This window comes from Nerophis ophidion, linkage group LG06 (genome assembly GCF_033978795.1).
Source record: "Nerophis ophidion isolate RoL-2023_Sa linkage group LG06, RoL_Noph_v1.0, whole genome shotgun sequence".
NCBI lineage: Eukaryota > Metazoa > Chordata > Actinopteri > Syngnathiformes > Syngnathidae > Nerophis > Nerophis ophidion.
Window position 1 is genome coordinate 42,831,428 of NC_084616.1, and position 21,087 is coordinate 42,852,514.

Genomic DNA, 21,087 nt, shown 5'->3' on the forward strand with positions numbered 1-21,087 from the left:
TTTGTTATAAATTGTATACGCAGCCTTTGTTACATCTTCGTGGCATCGTGACGCAAGTGGTACTTCTCTCAAGATGCAGTCGGGCAAGGGACACAGCAAAGGTAAGAATTAATGATTTATTAAAACTAAGAACAGGCTAATAACAAAAACACTGGTGCTAAGGTAAAAGGCAAACAAAGAGCTACTAGCGTGTGAGCTAGGGAAACAAAACAGAACACTTGCTCGAGGCACAAACTGGCAAAACAAGCGAGCTACACGAGTAAACTAGCGAGTCCAAAACAATAAAGTTACCATAGCGGGGAGTCCACGAAGACATCGAAAGCGTGTAGCAAACTTGACAAGACCAGGACGAGTAAATGAAACAGGCCGGTTAAATAGAGTCTCTAATGAAAAGCAGGTGTGCAAACCAAGGCAGGTGAACAAATCAGGTCGCCATGGTGACTATAAAAACAAGGAAGTACACACAAACTCAAAAGTCCAGACAACAAAGAATCCGTGCAGCGGATCGCAACAGCCTTAGTGGATCGCCCACAACTCGCCCACTAATAGTACACACAATTTTAAAGATTGCACATGCTATTTAGCACGTATTTAGATTGTAGTAGATCAGGCCCAAAGTGTACTTAGTTTTTGACTGACACGAACTCCCAGCAACAACGCCGTTGTCGGTTTCATCGCTGCTGGCCGATAAAGCTAATTTTGAGTAGTAAAATGTAGATGATTAAATAAATAAAAGGATTGCAAAGGTACAAATCAACAATTGTGAAGTTACAGGATGAGTGTGATACCCTACGATAAAGGAAGCAAAAAGGACAGTATTGAGTACAAAAAAAAACTCTTTGACACCAAATTAAGTACTGTAAACATTAGCAATAAAGGAAAAATGACAGTGTAAAGATGTTACAAGTAATTAAAAAAAAAAAAACATGCACATTTTTTGTTAACTGTCACCAGGTTGGTTAAGTTGACACTGGATGTCTGACAGTGCAGCTGCAAAGAACTGTGTTGTGTTGTGTAAAGAGATCACGCTTGACATTTGCCTGCAAGAGTAAAAAACTAAACTTAGCTGGGAGTTAATCCTACATAAGCACAACAAACCGTATCGTTGGCTGAGCGTTCATTAGGTTGATTTACGACGACACGATTAACTGAGGTTTTTTTTTTTTTAAATGCCAAAAAAAAAACAGTAAGACATGAATTTTCTTATATTGAGTTCCGGGCGATGTTCTTTTGCAACCAACCATAACAATAAAGTCACATGGCACAGCAGGGCACCTGCGAGTTGAATAGTGGAGAAGAATACACTGCTTCTTTGAAGACCAGTGGTGCCTTGCTCTGCTGCAAACGAACATCACACAAGTTCGAGGGAGACACAAACTCCTTTTAACTTAAAATACACTCTTATACACAACTGCTTCTCTGAACCCTCCTTTTGTTGCCTCTCATTTTCCCTACACTATCACATATATGAACATGCACAGGCTAATTACAGGGTGAGCAAAAGCCGGCCAAAAAAACCTTCCAAAATATACACGGAGGACATGTCTGCACAAACACTCAAACAGATCAAACCTGATATGAATCCAAAGAACACTTATTGTCCATTGTACCAAATTAGAAAATGTGTGGTCGGGGTTGAAGGTAGCCATTTTGGTTTGACTACAAGCCTTGTCATGCAGCTATTACGCTGCTGCAAAAATAAACACTGCATTCAGCATTATTTGACACACATGATAATCACACTGAAGTGAGATCCTTTACTAGTGGGACAAAATACGGCTCGGGGGTGATTTTACACTCAGAAGTGACCGACCAACTTTTAGTTGCCACACCAGCAGCAGTTAATATTATTATGGTGGCTCAAAGAGTTCTAACTTATTATTTCTGTGCACTGTTCCACAACAGAAAAAAACAACAACATTTTTTTCCTGGTTTTAATACCCGGCACAAATGATGATTGCCTTAATTTCACTGAGCAATCCATGAGAATATCTGACCAACTGTACATTTTAATAAAAGTCACAGATGTGCACAGGCAATTTAGATTTTCCAGATAACAGAAAATAATGATTTGTTGAGCAAACTACTCCTCTAATGGCTTTGAGAAGAAAAGAAACACAAACAAAAAAAAAGCTGTCTACACTTACGCACTATGGAAACAATCAATATCATGAAGAAACAGTACAATGGTCAGTGCCTTGAAAACATCTTGTTTGAATAAACTGATTCTGTCCGAGCAGACAGTAAACGGCCGCTTTAAGGCTGTTTCTGATTAGCGGTTTTCTCTTTTTAAGAGTGCAGAGATGTTATGTGTAATGCAATCTCCTGGCTGTGTCAAACTGCTACCTCAATGTGTATGCCGTGGAAGACCTCAGACATGCAAACAAAGGAGGCTCTGTTCTGGCTTCATCCACCTTTTTAACAGACATGCATAATACTATGGCTCCTATATGGGGCATGGATCCAAAATTTCTTTCAAAGTAAGATCCCTGTGAAGGTGTATCGACATGGAAGTGAACTTTAAGTCACAGAAGAACCAAAGGAAAAATGCACACATGTTTGTGTGTAGAATAATTCCATTCATGATGCAGTAATCCCCCATTTCAAATTGACGCAGAAAATTATTCCATATTTCAGACACTGATTAGTCTGATTTAACTTCAAAAGAAAGACAAACACAGCAAATGCATGAAATTAAGCATCCATTAACAAATGACTCACACACAGCATCTAGATAATTCCGTTTGCATGACATTAATTAAATGTAGATACTTTAAAGATATTCACAGAGTAATATAAACACGTGCAAACTTGATACAACACGCAAAGCTGATTTAGTAAGCTTGTGCGCAGACAGTTGAGTCTCTTAAATCAGTGGTTCTCAAACTTTTTTCAGTCATGTACCCCCTATGAACATTTTTTTTATTCAAGTACCCCCTAATCAGAGCAAAGCATTTTTGGTTGACAAAAAGAGATAAAGAAGTAAAATACAGCACTATGTAATCAGTTTCTGATTCATTCAATTGTATAACAGTGCAAAATATTGCTCATTTGTAGTGGTCTTTCATGAACTATTAAGAAAAAAAGATATAAAAATAACTAAAAACTTGTTGAAAAATAAACAAGTGATTCAATTATAAATAAAGATTTCCACACATAGAAGTAATAATCACCTTTAAGTCTCCTCTTTGGGAATTGTAATAGAGATCCATCTGGATTCATGAACTTAATTCTAAACATTTCTTCACAAAAAAGGAAATATTCAACATCAATATTCATGGAACATGTCCACAAAAAATTGGAGCTGTCAACACTGAATATTGCATTGTAGCATTTTTTTTTCAGTTTATGAACTTAAATTCATATTTCGTTGAAGTATTATTCAATAGATATATTTATAAATTATTTTTGGATTGTTGCTATTTTTAGAATATTTTTAAAAATCTCACATACCCCTTGGCATACCTTCAAGTACCCCCAGGGGTACGCGTACCCCCGTTTGAGAACCACTGTCTTAAGTGAGCAAAATAATTAGTGTGTCTGTCGTCATGAATATGCAGAATATATGCTGATTAGGGCTGCAACAAATTTCAATATATTGTTGACAATAAAATTTGACGCCAACATTTATATTTGGCGACAATAGTATTTCCGGGTGGAAGCGGATCAGCAGGAGGGAGGACGCGGTCTCAGTCTCAATAAGAGATAACTTATGCCTCGCTCGCTTGCTAACAAGTGTGAGATGAAGTTGTGTGAAAAATAACTTTAATTAGTTGGCCAGCTAAGCTTTGCCTACACTACACAGGCCCCAATGTGGATGTATCATAACATCAAACATACAATTTATTAAATAGCCAACATTTTAAGAATTAATCGAAGATACAATTCTACACATTGAGTCTATTAGAGTGCTGAAATTGCCAATAAATAAATGATAAATGAGTTTTACTTGTATAGCGCTTTTCTACCTTCAAGTTACTCAAAGCGCTTTGACACTACTTCCACATTCACCCATTCACACACACATTCACACACTGATGGAGGGAGCTGCCATGCAAGGCGCTAACCAGCCCCCATCAGGAGCAAGGGTGAAGTGTCTTGCTCAGGCCACAATGGACGTGACGAGGTTGGTACTGGGTGGGGATTGAACCAAGGACCTTCGGGTTGCGCACAGCCACTCTTACACTGCGCCACACCGTCCCAATAGTTAATTAATAGTCAATACACTAGTGTGCAGCTTTTCAAACATCACAAAAAGCATATTTTCTTTTTAAAGGAGTTCGATTTTGTGTTTTGTTATTTGTTTTCATTGCTGCTGTTTTAACAGGTTTTTTTTTAATCCATAAACAAGGCTAATTGTTTTTTGTTGAGTTTTTTTAGCAATTTGCCTTTCCATCCTACATTGTAAAAGTCATTTTAATTTTGAATGAGCAGCACAGTTACAATGTGACAGTTGTGATTTAGGGCTATATAAATAAACATTGATTGTTTGAATACAATTAAATAATTATGAATTAATTAGTCATCTTTGTTGTTAGCAAGCACATGCCTGAAATAACTTAAGCTGCATTTAGAAGTCGATGGAAAAATTAGAGGTATTAAATATGTTTACACTTTATTATCCAATTGATCGACTAATTGTGAAGATAATCGTGGACTAATTAATTATCAGCATAATCGTTAGTTGCCGCTCTAATCCTGATCATCAGAACGGCCACAATACTGGGAGTAGAAGATGCAAATACAATTATCGAACAAACACAGTGTGATTTATCGAGGCTAAAAATGTACTGCGGCCGTTGTTTTACATCCTTATGTGGTACGTCGAGACAAGAAAGGAGGCCCCTAAATGCAGCACTGTCCCATGTATGCTTGTCAACATGTATGGACTGTTAAAAATTAAAATATTAGACGTATTGTCTATTCAGCAATATCCTTTTATAATGTTGCGGTTTTATGACTAAAAGGTGCTGTTTGCAACTAGCTCACAGTTACATTTTTCAAAGCTAAAAATATAACAAGAACACCTTTGGCTAAAATGTTTCAATAAAACACATTTGTTTTAGAACTCTATATTATTCACAATTACCAAGTTTAAGCAATACATTTATTTTCTAGGCTTAAAAAAAAATGGTGTCACTCACTTTGTCTTGTGAGCACGTACATCCATTCACATACAAAAACAGTCCAAGGGAAGCAACAAAAGCTACATTCACTTCAAATGAGATGCTTGTGGATTTGTTATGTACGTTCGTAGTTATGTCGTTACATCCTAGAAGTCTCAAGAGGGTGGGATAACAACGCTTAAAGTACATTGGAACTTTAGCAGCCTTTGCAAACAGCCTCTTCAAGGAGCTGTTTAAAAGAAATACAATAGACGCGTTTTTGTATCTGCTACAGGCTTTTTTTTTAAATGACGTTTGTTTTTTCAAACATATATGAAAAAACGTCTTGCAATATGCATACTCTTGCGTCTGGAGCACACACTATCGGAGTTAGTGCCAGCATGTCCCAAGAACGCACTTTCACCACCCTAAAAAAGTAGGTTCGGTTGTAGATCGCAATGCAGGACTGCTTCTAAAATGTCCAGAAAAAGTAGGGTATGTCAATCAATCAATCAATCAATCAATGTTTATTTACAGCCCTAAATCACAAGTGTCTCAAAGGGCTTCACAAGCCACGACGACATCCTCGGTTTAGATCCCACATAAGGGCAAGGGAAAACTCACAACCCAGTGGGATGTTAATGTGAATGACTATGAGAAACCTTGGAGAGGACCGCAGATGTGGATGACCCCCCCCCCACCTCTAGGGGATACCGGATGCAATGGACGTCAAGTGGGTCTAGCATAATATTGTGAAAGTCCAGTCCATAGTGGATCTAACATAATAGTGAGAGTGCAGTCCAAAGTGTCGGCTGCATCTTTCAAAACATAACAAAAACGCTACAAGTCGCAGCATTATAAGATGAATGGGGAATAAATGAGTGTTTCCATGGCAAAAGTCGCATATTACACGCAACAATTCTCATTTAAATAGTTAAAGTTAAAGTTAAAGTTAAAGTACCAATGATTGTCACACACACACTAGATGTGGCGAAATTATTCTCTGCATCACCCTTGTTCACCCGCTGGGAGGTGAAGGGAGCAGTGGGCAGCAGCAGTGCCGGGCCCGGGAATAATTTTGGGGGTGATTTAACCCCCAATTCCAACACTTAATGCTGAGTGCCAAGCAGAGAGGTAACGGGTCCCATTTTTATAGTCTTTGGTATGACTCGGCCGGGGTTTGAACTCATAACCTACCAATCTCAGGGCGGACACTCTAACCCAGGGGTCACCAACCTTTTTGAAACCAAGAGCTACTTCTTGGGTACTGATTAATGCGAAGGGCTACCAGTTTGATACACACTTACATAAATTGCCAGAAATAGCCAATTTGCTCAATTTACCTTTAATGTATATATATATATGTATATATATATATAAATATATATATATATACATATATATATATAAATATATATATATATACATATATATATATGCTGGCGCCTATCTCAGCTACAATCGGGCGGAAGGCAGGGTACACCCTGGACAAGTCGCCACCTCATTGCAGGGCTTACATATATATATATATATATATATATATATATATATATATATATATATATATATATATATATATATATATTTATATATATATATATATGTATATATATATATATATATATATATATATATATATATATATATATATATATATATATATATATATATACATGGGTATTTCTGTAAAAACATTTTCTTTTTACGGAAGGTTTTTTGTAGGGAATAAATGATGAAAAAACACTTAATTGAACGGTTTAAAAGAGGAGAAAACAGGAAAAAAATTAAAATTATATTTTGAAACATAGTTTATCTTCAATTTCAACTCTTTAAAATTCAACCTAAAAAAAGAAAAAACTAGCTAATTCGAATGTTTTTGAAAAAATTTATAAAAAATGATTTATGGAACATCATTAGTAATTTTTCCTGATTAAGATTAATTTTACAATTTTGATGACATGTTTTAAATAGGTTAAAATCCAATCTGCATTTTGTTAGAATATATAACAAATTGGACCAAGCTATATTTCTAACAAAGACAAATAATAATTTCTTCTACATTTTCCAGAACAAAAATTTTAAAATAAAATTCAAAAGACTTTGAAATATGATTTAAATTTGATTCTAAAGATTTTCTAGATTTGCGAGAATATTATTTTTTTTAATCATAATAAGTTTGAAGAAATATTTCACAAATATTCTTCGTTGAAAAAACAGAAGCTAAAACGAAGAATAAAATTAAAATGTATTTATTTTTCTTTACAAAAAAAAAAATACTTGAACACTGATTTAAATTGTCAGGGAAAGAATAGGAAGGAATCCGTAAAAAGGTATATGTGTTTAAAAATCCTAAAATCATTTTTAAGGTTGTATTTTTTCTCTAAAATTGTCTTTCTGAAAGTTATAAGAAGCAAAGTAAAAAAATAAATGAAGTTATTTAAACAAGTGAAAACCAAGTCTTTAAAATATTTTCTTGGATTTTCAAATTCTTTTTGAGTTTTGTCTCTCTTAGAATTAAAAGTGTCGAGCAAAGCGAGACCAGCCTGCTAGTAAATAAATACAATTGGAAAAATAGAGGCAGCTCACTGGTAAGTGCTGCTATTTGAGCTATTTTTAGAACAGGCCAACGGGCTACATATCTGGTCCTTACGGGCTACCTGGTGCCCGCGGGCACCGCGTTGGTGACCCCTGCTCCAACCACTAGGCCACTGAGTAGGTCAAATAGGACGGTATGCACTCGTTATCAATTATACACTCAGTCTTGGTAGATTGAACGCAACATGCCCACTAATTGTACACATAATTTTAGAGTTTGAACATGCTGTTTAGCGTGTAGATTTTGGATTGCATTAAATTAGGCCCCAAATAAGTTAAAACCCTTGAATTGACTCAATTCAATGGCAATGGGGTATCGTAACACAAATAATAATTTTTAATTTTACACCACCAAAACACATTTTTTTATAGTAGACTTGCTTGTCATAAGCGCAAAGGCGCATCTGTCATTGTCATGGCAACCACTGTCATGTCAGTGTTCAACCTACTCAGTTAGAGTGTCCGCCCTGAGATGGGTAGGGCGTGAGTTCCAACCCCGGCGGAATCATACCAAAGACTTTAAACATGGGACCCATTACCTCCCTGCTTGGCATTCAGCATCAAGGGTTGGAATTGCGGGTTAAATCACCAAAAATTATTCCCGGGCGGGGCCACCACTGCTGCTCACTGCTCCCCTCACCTCCCAGGGGGTGATCAAGAGTGATTGGGCAAATAATTTTGCCACACCTAGTGTGTGTGTGACAATCATTGGTACTTTAACTTTAACTTTTAATTTGGCCAGGGCCGTTTTGTCCTACCAATTTTGGCGGTCCTTGAACTTACCACTTTAACTTTAACTTCAACCAGGACACCTCTGATGTGTAGCTTTAGCATCAAAACTAAGGAAACTGCTACTAAAAAACATTGTGGTACATTAAATCAATCAGAATGTTAATTTCGAGACAGGAATGTGTCACAGGGGAGTTGTGTTATTGTTAAGTTTAAATATTTGTTGCGTTATAGATTACGCTTCACAACTGTACGTGGTTATTAGTTGCTGTAATGACAACTCACATTAATGTCTTAAGGAACAATGGTACAAGACTGGCAGGCTGTTTAATATTTGTACTTTAATAGACCGCAGTGCAAGTTAATAATTGTGCTAGTATTATTTTTAACCATCAATGCCACAGAAAAGGCCATGCACACTTCATCCCCTTTGAAATTTCAAATTATTGTGGCGCATTAAAGGATTTTGGGGAATTAAAGCCAAAAAGTGAACTTTGTGTTTGTGGCGGCGAGTTTCAGGAATGGTGAGTAAGCTTCTCTTTGACATCACTGACAGAGCATCAACTGCAGCTGAGATGTTTTGAAAAGCCCAAATTGCTTGATCCACTAAGAAGGTATTTGTTGACACAACAGTGCAGACCTGCACAAGGGGTTGGTGATTGACACATGGCTGCTGCAGCGGCACAAGTACAAAACCCAGACATTCATCCCAATTAGCGGCCAACATGTGTATGCATGCAAAGTGACATAATTAGGGCAGGCCAGGAAATGTGGCTAACAATAATGGACCCCCAGTCTGTGATGTGAGCTTTAAGTAGACAATAAGCTGTAAAAGCTCCCACTCGACCTCTCATTACAGTCCCTCAATCCCAACATCAAATGTAAGACAACCTTATGGCTATAGATTTACAGTGTGTGTGCGCGAGTGTGTGTGTGTGTGTGTGTGTGTGTGTGTGTGTGTGTGTGTGTATGGTTGTTCTTTTCTGTCTATCTTTGCAAGAACCAATTTAGGCTTTATACCAAAAGTCCATTGTAGTCACGTTTTGGGGAAACGTGGACAAGTCTTGGCTTCTTGATATGTGTGTCTGGGGTTAACACATGGGGTTTACGTTACAGTTAGAATCATGTTAAAAGGTCAGTTCACTACAAACTCTTTTGTCAAAAGTAGTGTCTCCGACTGAAAAACAAGCATATATTTTTTCTCTCACTGTTGGTGCACTTAATTTATGATTAATTGTTATCAAATGACAACAACTTATCTCTAAATGTTCTGAACTCCTGCTTCAATGCGAGTATTATATTGACTTCCCACTGTTGTGTTGTTCTTGAGCTGAGTGCTCCAATACTTGAGTAGCCAAGTACTTCAGATAATGATCATTTAGGTCTAGGGCCCTAAAAATTAAAAACAGTTAAAATCCTGATAATTTTTTTATATAATCTGATCTCGATTAATATTAAAATGCTTTATATTGTTTTTAACTAGGCAGTCTCAAAATATCTGTACTAAAAACTAAATAGATTTTAGTTATTTGTTCATGAACATACCGCGCAAATTAACAAAATAAAAAATAAAAAATTAACATTAAAACAAATGTAAAAAAAATACTTATATTTGTGTGAATATACATATATATATATATATATATATATATATATATATATATATATATATATATATATATATATATATATATATATATATAAAATGTTCTTTTTCTTTTTCGGGATATAAGTCGCTCCAGAGTATAAGGCGCACCTCCCGAAAATGCATAATAAAGAAGGAATAAAACATAAATAAGTCGCACTGGAGTATAAGTCGCATTTTTGGGGGAAATTTATTTGCTAAAACCCAACACCAAGAATAGACATTTGAAAGGCAATTTAAAATAAATAAAGAATGGTGAACAACAGGCTGAATAAGTGTACGTTATATGACGCATAAATAACCAACTGAGAACGTGCCTGGTATGTTAACATAACATATTATGGTAAGAGTCATTCAAATAACTATAACATATAAAAATGCTATAAGTTTACCAAACAATCTGTCACTCCTAATCGCTAAATCTGATGAAATCTTATACGTCTAGTCTCTTACGTGAATGAGCTAAATAATGTTTTACGGTAATGTGTTAATAATTTCACACATACGTCGCTCCAGAGTATAAGTCGCTAATTATTTTACATTCGTTAGTGCAGTTAAGGCGGGACGGGGTGGCACAGATGGGATAGTGGCTGTGCCAGCACCCTGAGGGTTCCTGGTTCAATCCCCACCTTCTACCATCCTCGTCACGTCCGTTGGGTTCTTGAGCAAGACACTTCACCCTTGCTCCTGATGGGTCCTGGTTAGCGCCTTGCATGGCAGCTCCCGCCATCAGTGTGTGAATGTGTGTGTGAATGGGTGAATGTAGAAATAGTGTCAAAGCGCTTTGAGTTCCTTAAAAAAGGAAGAAAAGCTCTATACGAGTATAACCCATTTACCATTATTTAAGCCAAACCCAAAATAAACAAATTGCCTCATCGGCTAAACTACTGTTGATGCTACATATGGTGTTAATATCATTGCAATTTGCAAATATGCACACTATTTGTTATTTTAGATTAATGGATAATAACAACTCTAAGCCCCGGTGGCATTTTAAGCTGCCAGTTCAAAATTCTGTTAATTTTTACAATACCATGTAACCGGGGGTGGCGCTTGAAAAGGTCGACTCTGATTGGCTGTTGCCCCGGACGTTTTTGCCATGTTTGATCAAGTTAATATGCAAAAAGCTAATCACTGTGATCGACATGAAATAATGATGAATATAATCACCCAGCCCTACGATTAATCCCACATAACCATTTTGGTTCATGCAGATGATTGGCCTTTACCAGTTTTCTCAAAATTGGGGCACTTGCAACCAAATCTAGCATCAAGTACTCGTAAGCATGCATATAAGGAAAAATCAACAACTTGCCAACAATATGCGCATACATAAATTGAGACTATCCGTCCTGACTTTTCTTTTTTAGTATAGAATGTGACAAGCGTATGTGTATTTCTGTGCCCTTGGCCCGCTGGTCCTAACCCATCACTGACAGTTTTTAACAAGGTGCTAATTGATGAGGAGGGTTCACCTCTTCATGTTTTCACGCTCACTGCTGGATCAACAAATCATGGCGTTCCAAAATTGAGCCATATGTCCAGACGTGTGTTCCCGCCTAGAGCAGCTGGGAGCACTCAACGTGTCTACCTCCCCGACTGTGACTGTGACTGTAAAGCTCCAGAAGGCAAGGGAATGGGTGCGTCAACGATGCTGCAAGCAGTGAGAAGTCGCTGCGATGAGCTGTGAGTGACCTGTCGACTCACACGGTGATAACATCGCTGATGGTTTAATCCGTATATGTTATGTTCAGGATAACATAATCCAGCAGAAGGCGCATGTTTTATGGTTTATGGAGAATGTATAGCTTTTCCAACATAGGGAAAGAAAGGACAAACGGAAAGATCCCCTTAAGTGGGTCACAGTTCAAAGATATAAAGCTCGACTGCCTTAATAGATGTGCAGCAAGAGACAACTCATTAATTTCTCTGACCAAACATAATAGTTCACTTTGGAATTATTGTTATTATTCATCCCTATTATTTTGTTTATATTGTCTGACTTGCAAAAAAAAAAAGCATATCAATTCTGATAGCTTTCGTTTTGGCCCTTCCACATTGAAGCAGATGGAAGAATAAGAATAGCCAAGCAATCACAATAACAATCCAAATAAACAACTTGCACTGAAACAAAGCTATTTGAGCACTAAGCCTTGAGGACTACTGTGCCCAAAGCCTTTTTTTTTTCCAGGTCAAGTGAATCACAACCAACAGCTGAAAAAACCACAAAAAAAAAACCACGACTGTTTACTTCAACGTTGATACTTGCGCAAACAATTAATGAACATAACAGAGGCATGGCTATAAAGGACCCAGAGTGTCCAGATGACAAGAATTTCGCTAAATTTAGTCTTTATACAGACCCCTGTTTTAGAACAGTTGATCTGCCGTTTCTTTTCTGCTCTGGAGAGGTTATCAGGTGACCACAGATGACACGCTAGCTGTTTAAAGTCGGGACCTGGGGTGCATCAGTTGGGGATGTCTCTGCGCTGCTGAGTTGTCTCCATTCAAGATGATCCCCTGCTGGCCCCACCGTGGACTGGACTGTCACACTATTAACTAAATCCACTCGACATCCCTTGCACCAGTCGCCCAGGGTCGACCAATCGGTTGAATGAAATTCTATTAATGTATTTGTTGTTGTTCAAAATAATCTGTCAGCCATTTCCTACAACATCAATTACCGTATTTTCCGCACTATAAGGCGCACCTAAAAACCTCAAATTTTCTCAAAAGCTGACAGTGCACCTTATAATCCGGGGCTCCTTATATATGGACCAATATTGAGCCATAACAGGTCTCGCAACTACGGTAAGCAGCCTCCGGCCTCATTTTCCATGCTTCCCTACTATTCCGGGCTACATTAGCACCAAACCCCGCCCCCTCCAATCCCGCCCAAATCAACCGACGCACGGAGGGGGTGGCGGGATGTATAATATAGCCGGGAAGAGTGGGATGCATGGGATTCTGGGTATTTGTTCTTTTGTGTTTATGTTGTGTTACAGTGCCGATGTTTTCCGAAAATGTGTTTGTCATTCTTGTTTGGTGTGGGTTCACTGTGTGGCGCATATTAGTAAGTGTGTTAAAGTTGTTTATATCACAACCCTCAGTGTAACCTGTATGGCTGTTGAACAACTATGCATTGCCAACGTTTGCGTGTGACAGCAGAAGCCTCGTACGACATGTGACTGGGCCGGCAAGCTGATTGGACGTGTAGTAGAGAGCGTCAAAGGAAGCACTTTCATAATTTGCCCTTATTATTTTTAATCAAGGGAAGTTCTGCAAACTTTCGCGAGAATGGTTGATCTGACATTCGGTAGTCTCTCGGAATATTCGGGAGGGTTGGCAAGTGTGATGCTGTCAAGCGGCATTCATAAAAAAGTCATGGGCCCCACTATCATTACATTTTTATATTAAGGTGCGGGCCGTGTGTCTGAGACCCCTGGTTTATACATAGCACAAAGTAAAACAAATTCTGTATGCAGTGTTTTGTCATTTTAAATTTCAAAAGAGTTTTGTGGCTCCCATTATTTTCTTTATTTTGTGAAACGGGTCAAAATAGCTCTTTGAGTGGTAAAGGCTGCCAAACCCTGCTCTAGCGGGTGACTTTTCAAATGATGCTACATTAGCAGTGCTGCTACTTTTTGTAGCAACGCTTTTGCCACATAAATCCATCCATCCATCCATTTTCTACAGCTTATTCCTTTCAGGGTCACGGGGGGGGGGGGGGGGGGGGGGGGGTATGCGCTGGAGCCTATCTCAGCTGCATTAGGGCGGAAGGTGGGGTACTGCCGCACAAATGTTGGACATATTCCCGTTTGAAGCCAAACCACCGCCGGACGATGGATCCCCTGCTGTTTTTCTTGGTAATGAATTCTTCCTTCATTTGTTTCCAGATTCGCACCTTCTTTGTCTCGTATCACCACTTGCACCTCACCATCAGCACTACAGCTAAAGTTACCCTGTCGCTACCTCTCTGCTCCGCGGAAGCGTGTGACGTTGCACATGTGACAGTATGTGACGTATGTAAGAAGGTGCGCTTGGTTTACATCTCTGTGAGGAGGAGAGATAAGAAAGAGTGGGAAATGCATGCAGTGTAATGCCCGCAGCTAAAAGCAACTGCGTGAGAATGTATACTTGAATATCACGATATAGTAATTTTCTATATCGCACAGAGACAAACCCGCGATGTATCGAGTATATCGATATATCACCCAGCCCTACTTGGAACGCCGCCTTTCCATCGCCAGACTCGATATGTCGCCCCCACTTGGTGTGATGTCATTTACAAAACTGCAGCCTATTTTCCCAAATGACGTCGCTATAAAGTAGGGCTGGGCGAATACATGATCGTGGCCGATGATTGCGATTAATTTGAGTCTGATCACGGTGATCAGCTGTTAGCATCAAACATGGGGATCAAACATGGCGGAAATGTCTGTTAGAAGTTATCGCAGTTGTAAACAGTAGGAATGCAACAATGCTCGGTATAATCCTGCAGGGAATAGCTATTATTGACCGTGATTCCGTGTGTGTCTGTTTGTGTGAATGTGTTTGTGTCAGTGTGTGTGCGTGATGGTCCCAGTCCAACGTCAGGCTCGTCACGACATAACTATTGTTCAACTGCCCTTACACAGCTGGAAGTGCAGCCCAAAAGAGTACAATAAAGAAATTTAGCTGACACTAACATAGAAGTCGAAACACAACATTTAAAAGCAGCAGCAAAATGTTGAATTGAGAAACTGGAAATTGTGATGTATAATGTTGTATGCATGCATGTTCGAAATAAACTTTAACTCAAACTTCAGTGCGCAGTAATCCTGCCCTGAATGTGGCCTCACGGGCAGGCACAGAACATCTTTTTGACTGAACTGCTATATTGGTCCCGACTCGGAGATTAAGCAAACCTAATTCAATCAGAAAAAAACACATTTTACAGTTAATTATTTTTGAATAAAACCTTTGGTTATGTGATTACTCTGATTCAACTCCACAAATATAACATGTACTAAAAAACAATGCAGAAACTTTTTAATAAACCCAATTTTGAATTTGTGCATAAGAAGAATCATTACAGTGTTTTATGTGTTGGTACACATTATTTAACAGTACCTCAAATGCAAACTGTACTTAAATGTACTTGCATTATATATATGCTAAAGTATTTGACTTTTTAAAAACTCCTTAATCTGGGTATACAATTAATTAGAGAATACAAATATTTATTTACCATTAAACGTGTTGTTTAATAAATGTTAACTTAAAATAAAAGTTGTATAGTTTATACTAAACCACTGATAATTTGTTTACTGCACAATGTAGTTTGTTATCCATCCATCTATTTTCTACCGCTTGTCCCTTAACTCTTAAGGCCCAAGCTGTTGTTTACATGCTTTTTTTTAATTTCTCTCTGCTATTTCGGCTTATTGGGCCCTAATTAAAATAAAAACTAAAAATGATCTTTTGATATGATGTACTTAGTCCATACGTACACAAACGTGTACTTCATGTGAAGTGACATGCTCATTTTTATTTGTACACTTTTTCCCACAAATTCCATTGTATGTTATACTTTTCTGACACCACCAGATAGCAGTATAAGTGTCCATATGTCGGCATAAGACCCCAATTCAGTAGTATACACAATTTTGGAAATAAGAGCTAAAAGGTGCTGTCCACGCATGTGCCCACTAAAACCTTTAAATAATGGAGCCTATTCCAGCTGCACACGGGCAGAAGGCGGGTTATAAATAAAAACTTAGTGAGGAAAAAAGTTGTTCTTTTAACCCTCACGTACTAAAAAAAACAAAAAAACTGTGGCCCGAGGTTTCAGACCATAGCGTGGGTTACCTGTACCGTTTTACCTCTAATAAACACAATCATAGATATGAACAAAATGACAGTTGTCAACTGTTAGTACATATTATCACAGTCAAACATGGTGGAAATGTCTGGAGCAAGATATTGCAGTAATAAATAGTGGTGATGCAACGCTACTCGGTATAATCCTGCATGCGACAATCCGCCTTAATTAGAAAATTAAAATATTAATTGAGTATGCATGTGAAAAAAATAAAGGTATAAAAACCTATTATTTCGATAATTTAATTGCACGTTTTTGTCGCCCTGCTTCATTATTGTTTAAAAACTGATGTGGTTAACATTATAAGCGAAGAAGAAATATAAAAGTAATTTCCAGCCTGCCCTGGTCTACCATCTCCTCTTCCACAGACTCCAAAGCCTGTGTTTCCTCATGCTCTTTCAGCAATTCCTCAAGCATCTTGAGGAAAACCTCAGTAGAAGAGGGCCCATATTACAATACAAGCGGCTTACCTTAGTCTTTTTTTCTAATTTTTGAGCACCTGGTCTGCTCTTCTTTTTCCGTTTATCACCAGGTTCTGAATTTCTGGTCTCTTTCCCCTAAAATGTGCTCCTGATTTTCTGGATTGCATTTGGCTTGAGTCTTAAATTTATTCCATCCAAACCCTTCTTCTTCAGGTCAAAAACATCAAAATGATTGCTGCAAATTATACTCCTCTTCTTTTCTCTTTTGGTCCGTCCAATTTTGCGCAAGTCAATTTAAAAGAAGAGGTCCACACTTTCCTCATATTCCCATCATTTGGAAACATATGCAGACTGACTCCTTCTTTCATTGTATCTCTACAGCCTGCAACAATGTATATGGCAGCCATATTTGATAATTCCTTCAAATTCTGCATGAAACGTTTGGGATTCAGGATGAAAATGCAACGAAAACACATACTGTGAAACATGACATTTCCTCTAGTCTTCTGTAGGTGGTGTAAGCAGGCTGATGAAGGCCTGCCCACATTTAGGAGGTAAAGGTGGGCATTCAAAAATGTGCAGAAACCCGTTAGAAAACAAGCCTAAAATGACTAATGTCTCTATTTTGGGAGGTAGTTTACCTGTATTCATCATGTTTAGGTTCAGAACTATGAAATAAGTGCCAAAATGTCAGCATTGGAGGGGCCTTTTAAGTTTGGAAAGTAATGATCAGATTCCAGTAACCAATATTTTGGCTACCATGTTTTCCAGACCATAGTGCATGAATGGTCTACTTTTTATCTATTTTCATATATTAGTCGCACCAGATTATAAGACGCATTAAATAAGTCATATATATATGTATATATATTTTTTTCTTCTAAATTGAAAACACTTCCTTGTGGTCGACATAACATGAAGTGGTGATTATTTGGTCAAAATGTTGCAAAGATGATGTTTTACAGATCATCTTCAAGCCGCTTTCTGACAGTCGCCCCTGGATGTGCCGTTTTGTGGGCGGTCATTTTTACATGGCTCATTTTCGGCAGCGTCTTTTCCCTGTCATCTTTGTTGTAGCGGTGTAGCGTGCAAGGACAGGGGTGGAAGAAGTGTCAGAAGATGGAGCTAACTGTTTTAATGACATTCAGACTTTACTTAAATCAATAACGGAGCAGCGTTTCCTCATTCGGAAACAACAACACAGGTAATGTGTCGCGTGAAAAACCATTCGATTTGAACTCTCTAATAACTAAAGTTCCTTGGGTGAATAATATAAACTCATGACACTGAAGTATATTTTAGCGCTTTCATGGCGAGTTTACTGGCAGATATAAGTAAGGACTTTACACTACTTTATATTAGAAATGGCAACAGCGGAGGATTAATGCCACATAACAAAAAGATAGAGGAAAAAGAAAAACTTTATCGACTCGTGGACGCGCACAATTTTTCTGGACTTCTGCCGATCCCCAATACAAATCAGCAGGTACCAGAAGGTAAGAAAAGTTGCTTTTGCATAATATTGCGAAACAAAACGCCAGATAATGTGTCTTACCTTATACACAAACCATACTAATACTCGTATGTTTAATGCACTCACAATTATTCAAGTGGTGTGGCTTCATAGCTTACCAAAGTCGTAGTAAAACATTTTGATATATTTTTGACTGCTGTTAGTATTGTTCTATATTTTCAATGGAACATTTAAAATGTTGGTGTTGTTTACTTGAGACGTATTGCAATCATAGTGCTGCCTACTCATATCTCTTATGTTTGACTGCCATCTACTGCTCACGATTACATGGAGCGTTCGTGTGACAAAAGTGAGGTGCTGATGCAGGCCGGGATTCCCAGGATGGTCACTCTCCTCCGTCAGCGTCGCGTTCGATGGTTGGGCCATGTGCGTCGAATGGACGATGACCGGATCCCCAAAGACATCCTCTACGCCAGTGTTTTGCAACCTTTTTTGAGCCATGGCACATTTTTTGGGTTGAAAAAATCCGTAGGCACACCACCAGTAGAAATCACTTAAAAAACTAAACTCAGTTGACATTAAAAGTTGTTGTCGCAATTGTTGGATATGACTTCAAACCATAACCAAGCATGCATCAATATAGCGCTTGTCTCAAAGTAGGTGTAATGTAACCACCTGTCACATCACGCCGTGACTTATTTTAAGTTTTTTGGTGTTTTCCCATGTGTAGTGTTTTACTTTTTGTTTTGCGCTCCTCTTTTGGTGACTTTTCCCCTTTGTTTTTGGTATTTTCCTGTGGCAGTTTCATGTCTTCCTTTGAGCGAGGTTTCCCGCATCTACTTGGTTTTAGCAATCAAGAATATTTCAGTTATTTTTATCCTTCTTTGTGGGGACATTGTTGATTGTCACGTGATGTTTGGATGTACATTGTGGACGCCATCTTTGCTCCACAGTAAATCCTTGCTGTTGTCCAGCATTCTGTTTTTGTTTACTTTGTAGCCAGTTCAGTTTTAGTTTCGTTCTGCATAGCCTTCCCTAAGCTTCAATGCCTTTTCTTAAGGGCACCCACCTTTTGTTTATTTGTGGTTTAAGCATTAGATACCTTTTTACCTGCACACTGCTTCCCGTTGTTTCTGACATCTACAAAGCAACTAGCTATCGGCTGCCACCTACTGATATGGAAGAGTATTACACGGTTACTCTGCGGAGCTCTGGACAGCACCGACACTCAACAACAACACATCATTTGCAGACTATAATTACTGGTTTGCACAAAATATTTTTAACCCAAATAGGTGAATTTAGATAATCTCCCACGGCACACCAGAATGCATCTCATGGCACACAGTGGTTGAAAAACACTGCTCTACGCAGAGCTTGCCTCTGGCAAGAGGACAACGGGACGGCCGCATCTCCGCTTCAAGGAGGTCTGCAAGCGTGACCTGAAAGCACTCGACATGGACCTGAACACCTGGGAAGAGCTTGCTCAGGACATGTCCAGCTGGAAACACACCGTGGACACTGGACTGAAAGCTGGCGAGGCAAAATTCTGCCAGCTTGCAGATGAGAAGCGTGCTCAGAGAAAGAGCAAGCAACTACATCCTGTAGCTGACTGGACCTACAAATGCACCAGGTGCAACAGAGACTGTCACTCCGTATGGGTCTTTACAGCCACAGCAGACGCTGCATGACCAACTAAATCATATCCAATGGGGGCCAATCCATTGTCTTCCGAGACTTACGGATGCCAAAAAACTGGTCACACTTATCATTACACCATGTACCAAAAAAAATAGCTTTAAGGTGAGTAAGTTCAACCAAACTTATTCCTTAGAATAGGCGCACTCTCGAGGATTTTTAAAGGATTTAAGTGCGCCTTACAGTCCCGAAAATACGGTACATTTAATGAACCATTATGTATTTTCTATAGGCTATTTTTACAACAGTTCTATATTTCCAACTTTTTACTCATTTTTCAGATGCCTAATGTTTTTAAATGAATCAAAATCTTCATGTGTTCGAATGTGTAATTGGTGACGTGTTGATGCACTCACCTGGTTTGGTGACCGAAACTCTTGGTTATTGTCATTCATGTACATGTTGTCACCATCAAACTGTGGGGGGAAAAACACAAAGAGGAGACGTTAATATGGTGTTGAAAAGGTGGTTGGTAAAACTAAATAAATAATCGCATCAAAGGTGGGGAGAATATCTTTACGGGTGGCCTGAAGTGTGAGACTAATGACTTTGTCGCTTTGGTTAAACCTTGTGGTGGCATGGCAGCGTCGGTAATTACTGCTCGTCAGCGGGGCCGGTAATTAGGCCACACAAGCCCAGTGGCGAGAGATAGGCTGTTCCCGCGGGCTCTGCGGTGTATGAGAAGGAGTGTGAATAAGTAAGCGCACGGCGGCGACACGCTGCGTCTTCAGGAGTGTAGCTAACAAGGCATTGAAAGATCGCTTGCTGCAGGTGTCTGACTGCGGGGGGAAAGGACTCAAACCGTGACCCCTTGAACCCCCCCTGCGAGAGTGTGTGGAAACAATCCTGGGCCGCCACTTGGGCGCGACATGCAACTGATGTCAAGTACGTTGGAGGGATTAATCCCAGAGGAATTTTCCTGCAAAGATGAGCTATTACAAAAAGCGACTAACGCTCTGTTTTTAGCTCGAGAGAAAATGAGATTCCTCCCTGCAAACAGCTCGGTAAGTGAACAGGTGCGGTGGCAAGGTGTCGGAAAAACTGCTACCCTGTTAAGAGGAGACGTATTGTGAGACGCCCTTGGCGTCCAAAGGCATCACACTTTTTCATAGCACGCTCGCGGCGAACAGAACAAACCTTGACTGGGCTGGATAATAACACTCGTGCGCACACACAGAGGCACAAAGAAACTCAATGTGTCAAATGAAGACCCCTCGTTTCGTTTGCCGACGGAGGTCACTCTTTGTAATATCGCTGCACAGAAGCCAGACAGCAGAGACAACATGATCAAACTCGACAGCGTTCCATGCCAGATTCCTCAGATGTGTAGCCCCCTTTTTATTTTTATTGTTCGGGGTGGTCTTTGAGCAGGGGGGGGTAAAAAAAAAAAAAAAAAAAGAAGCCTTGAATGCAGCATAAACACATTGGATATGAGAGGACAAGATATAATATGACATTCAGGTATATACTGACTTAAAACAGACTTCCATCAAGACGTAAACATTTGTCGCTTAATCCGAATGAACAGATTGTAATAATAGCCCACGTATAAACAA

The 21,087-nt window shown here is 38.8% G+C and overlaps 1 protein-coding gene across 3 annotated transcripts in view; it reads right to left on the minus strand.

Annotated features, from left to right (window-relative positions):
• Positions 1-21,087, minus strand: part of LOC133554737 (thymocyte selection-associated high mobility group box protein TOX-like) — a 249,231-nt gene that overhangs the window by 104,578 nt on the left and 123,566 nt on the right. For all 3 annotated transcript variants that reach the window (XM_061903830.1, XM_061903831.1, XM_061903829.1), the window contains one exon: positions 19,888-19,947. In XM_061903830.1, the coding sequence (XP_061759814.1) occupies positions 19,888-19,947 (60 nt within the window). The remainder of the gene's footprint in view (positions 1-19,887; positions 19,948-21,087) is intronic.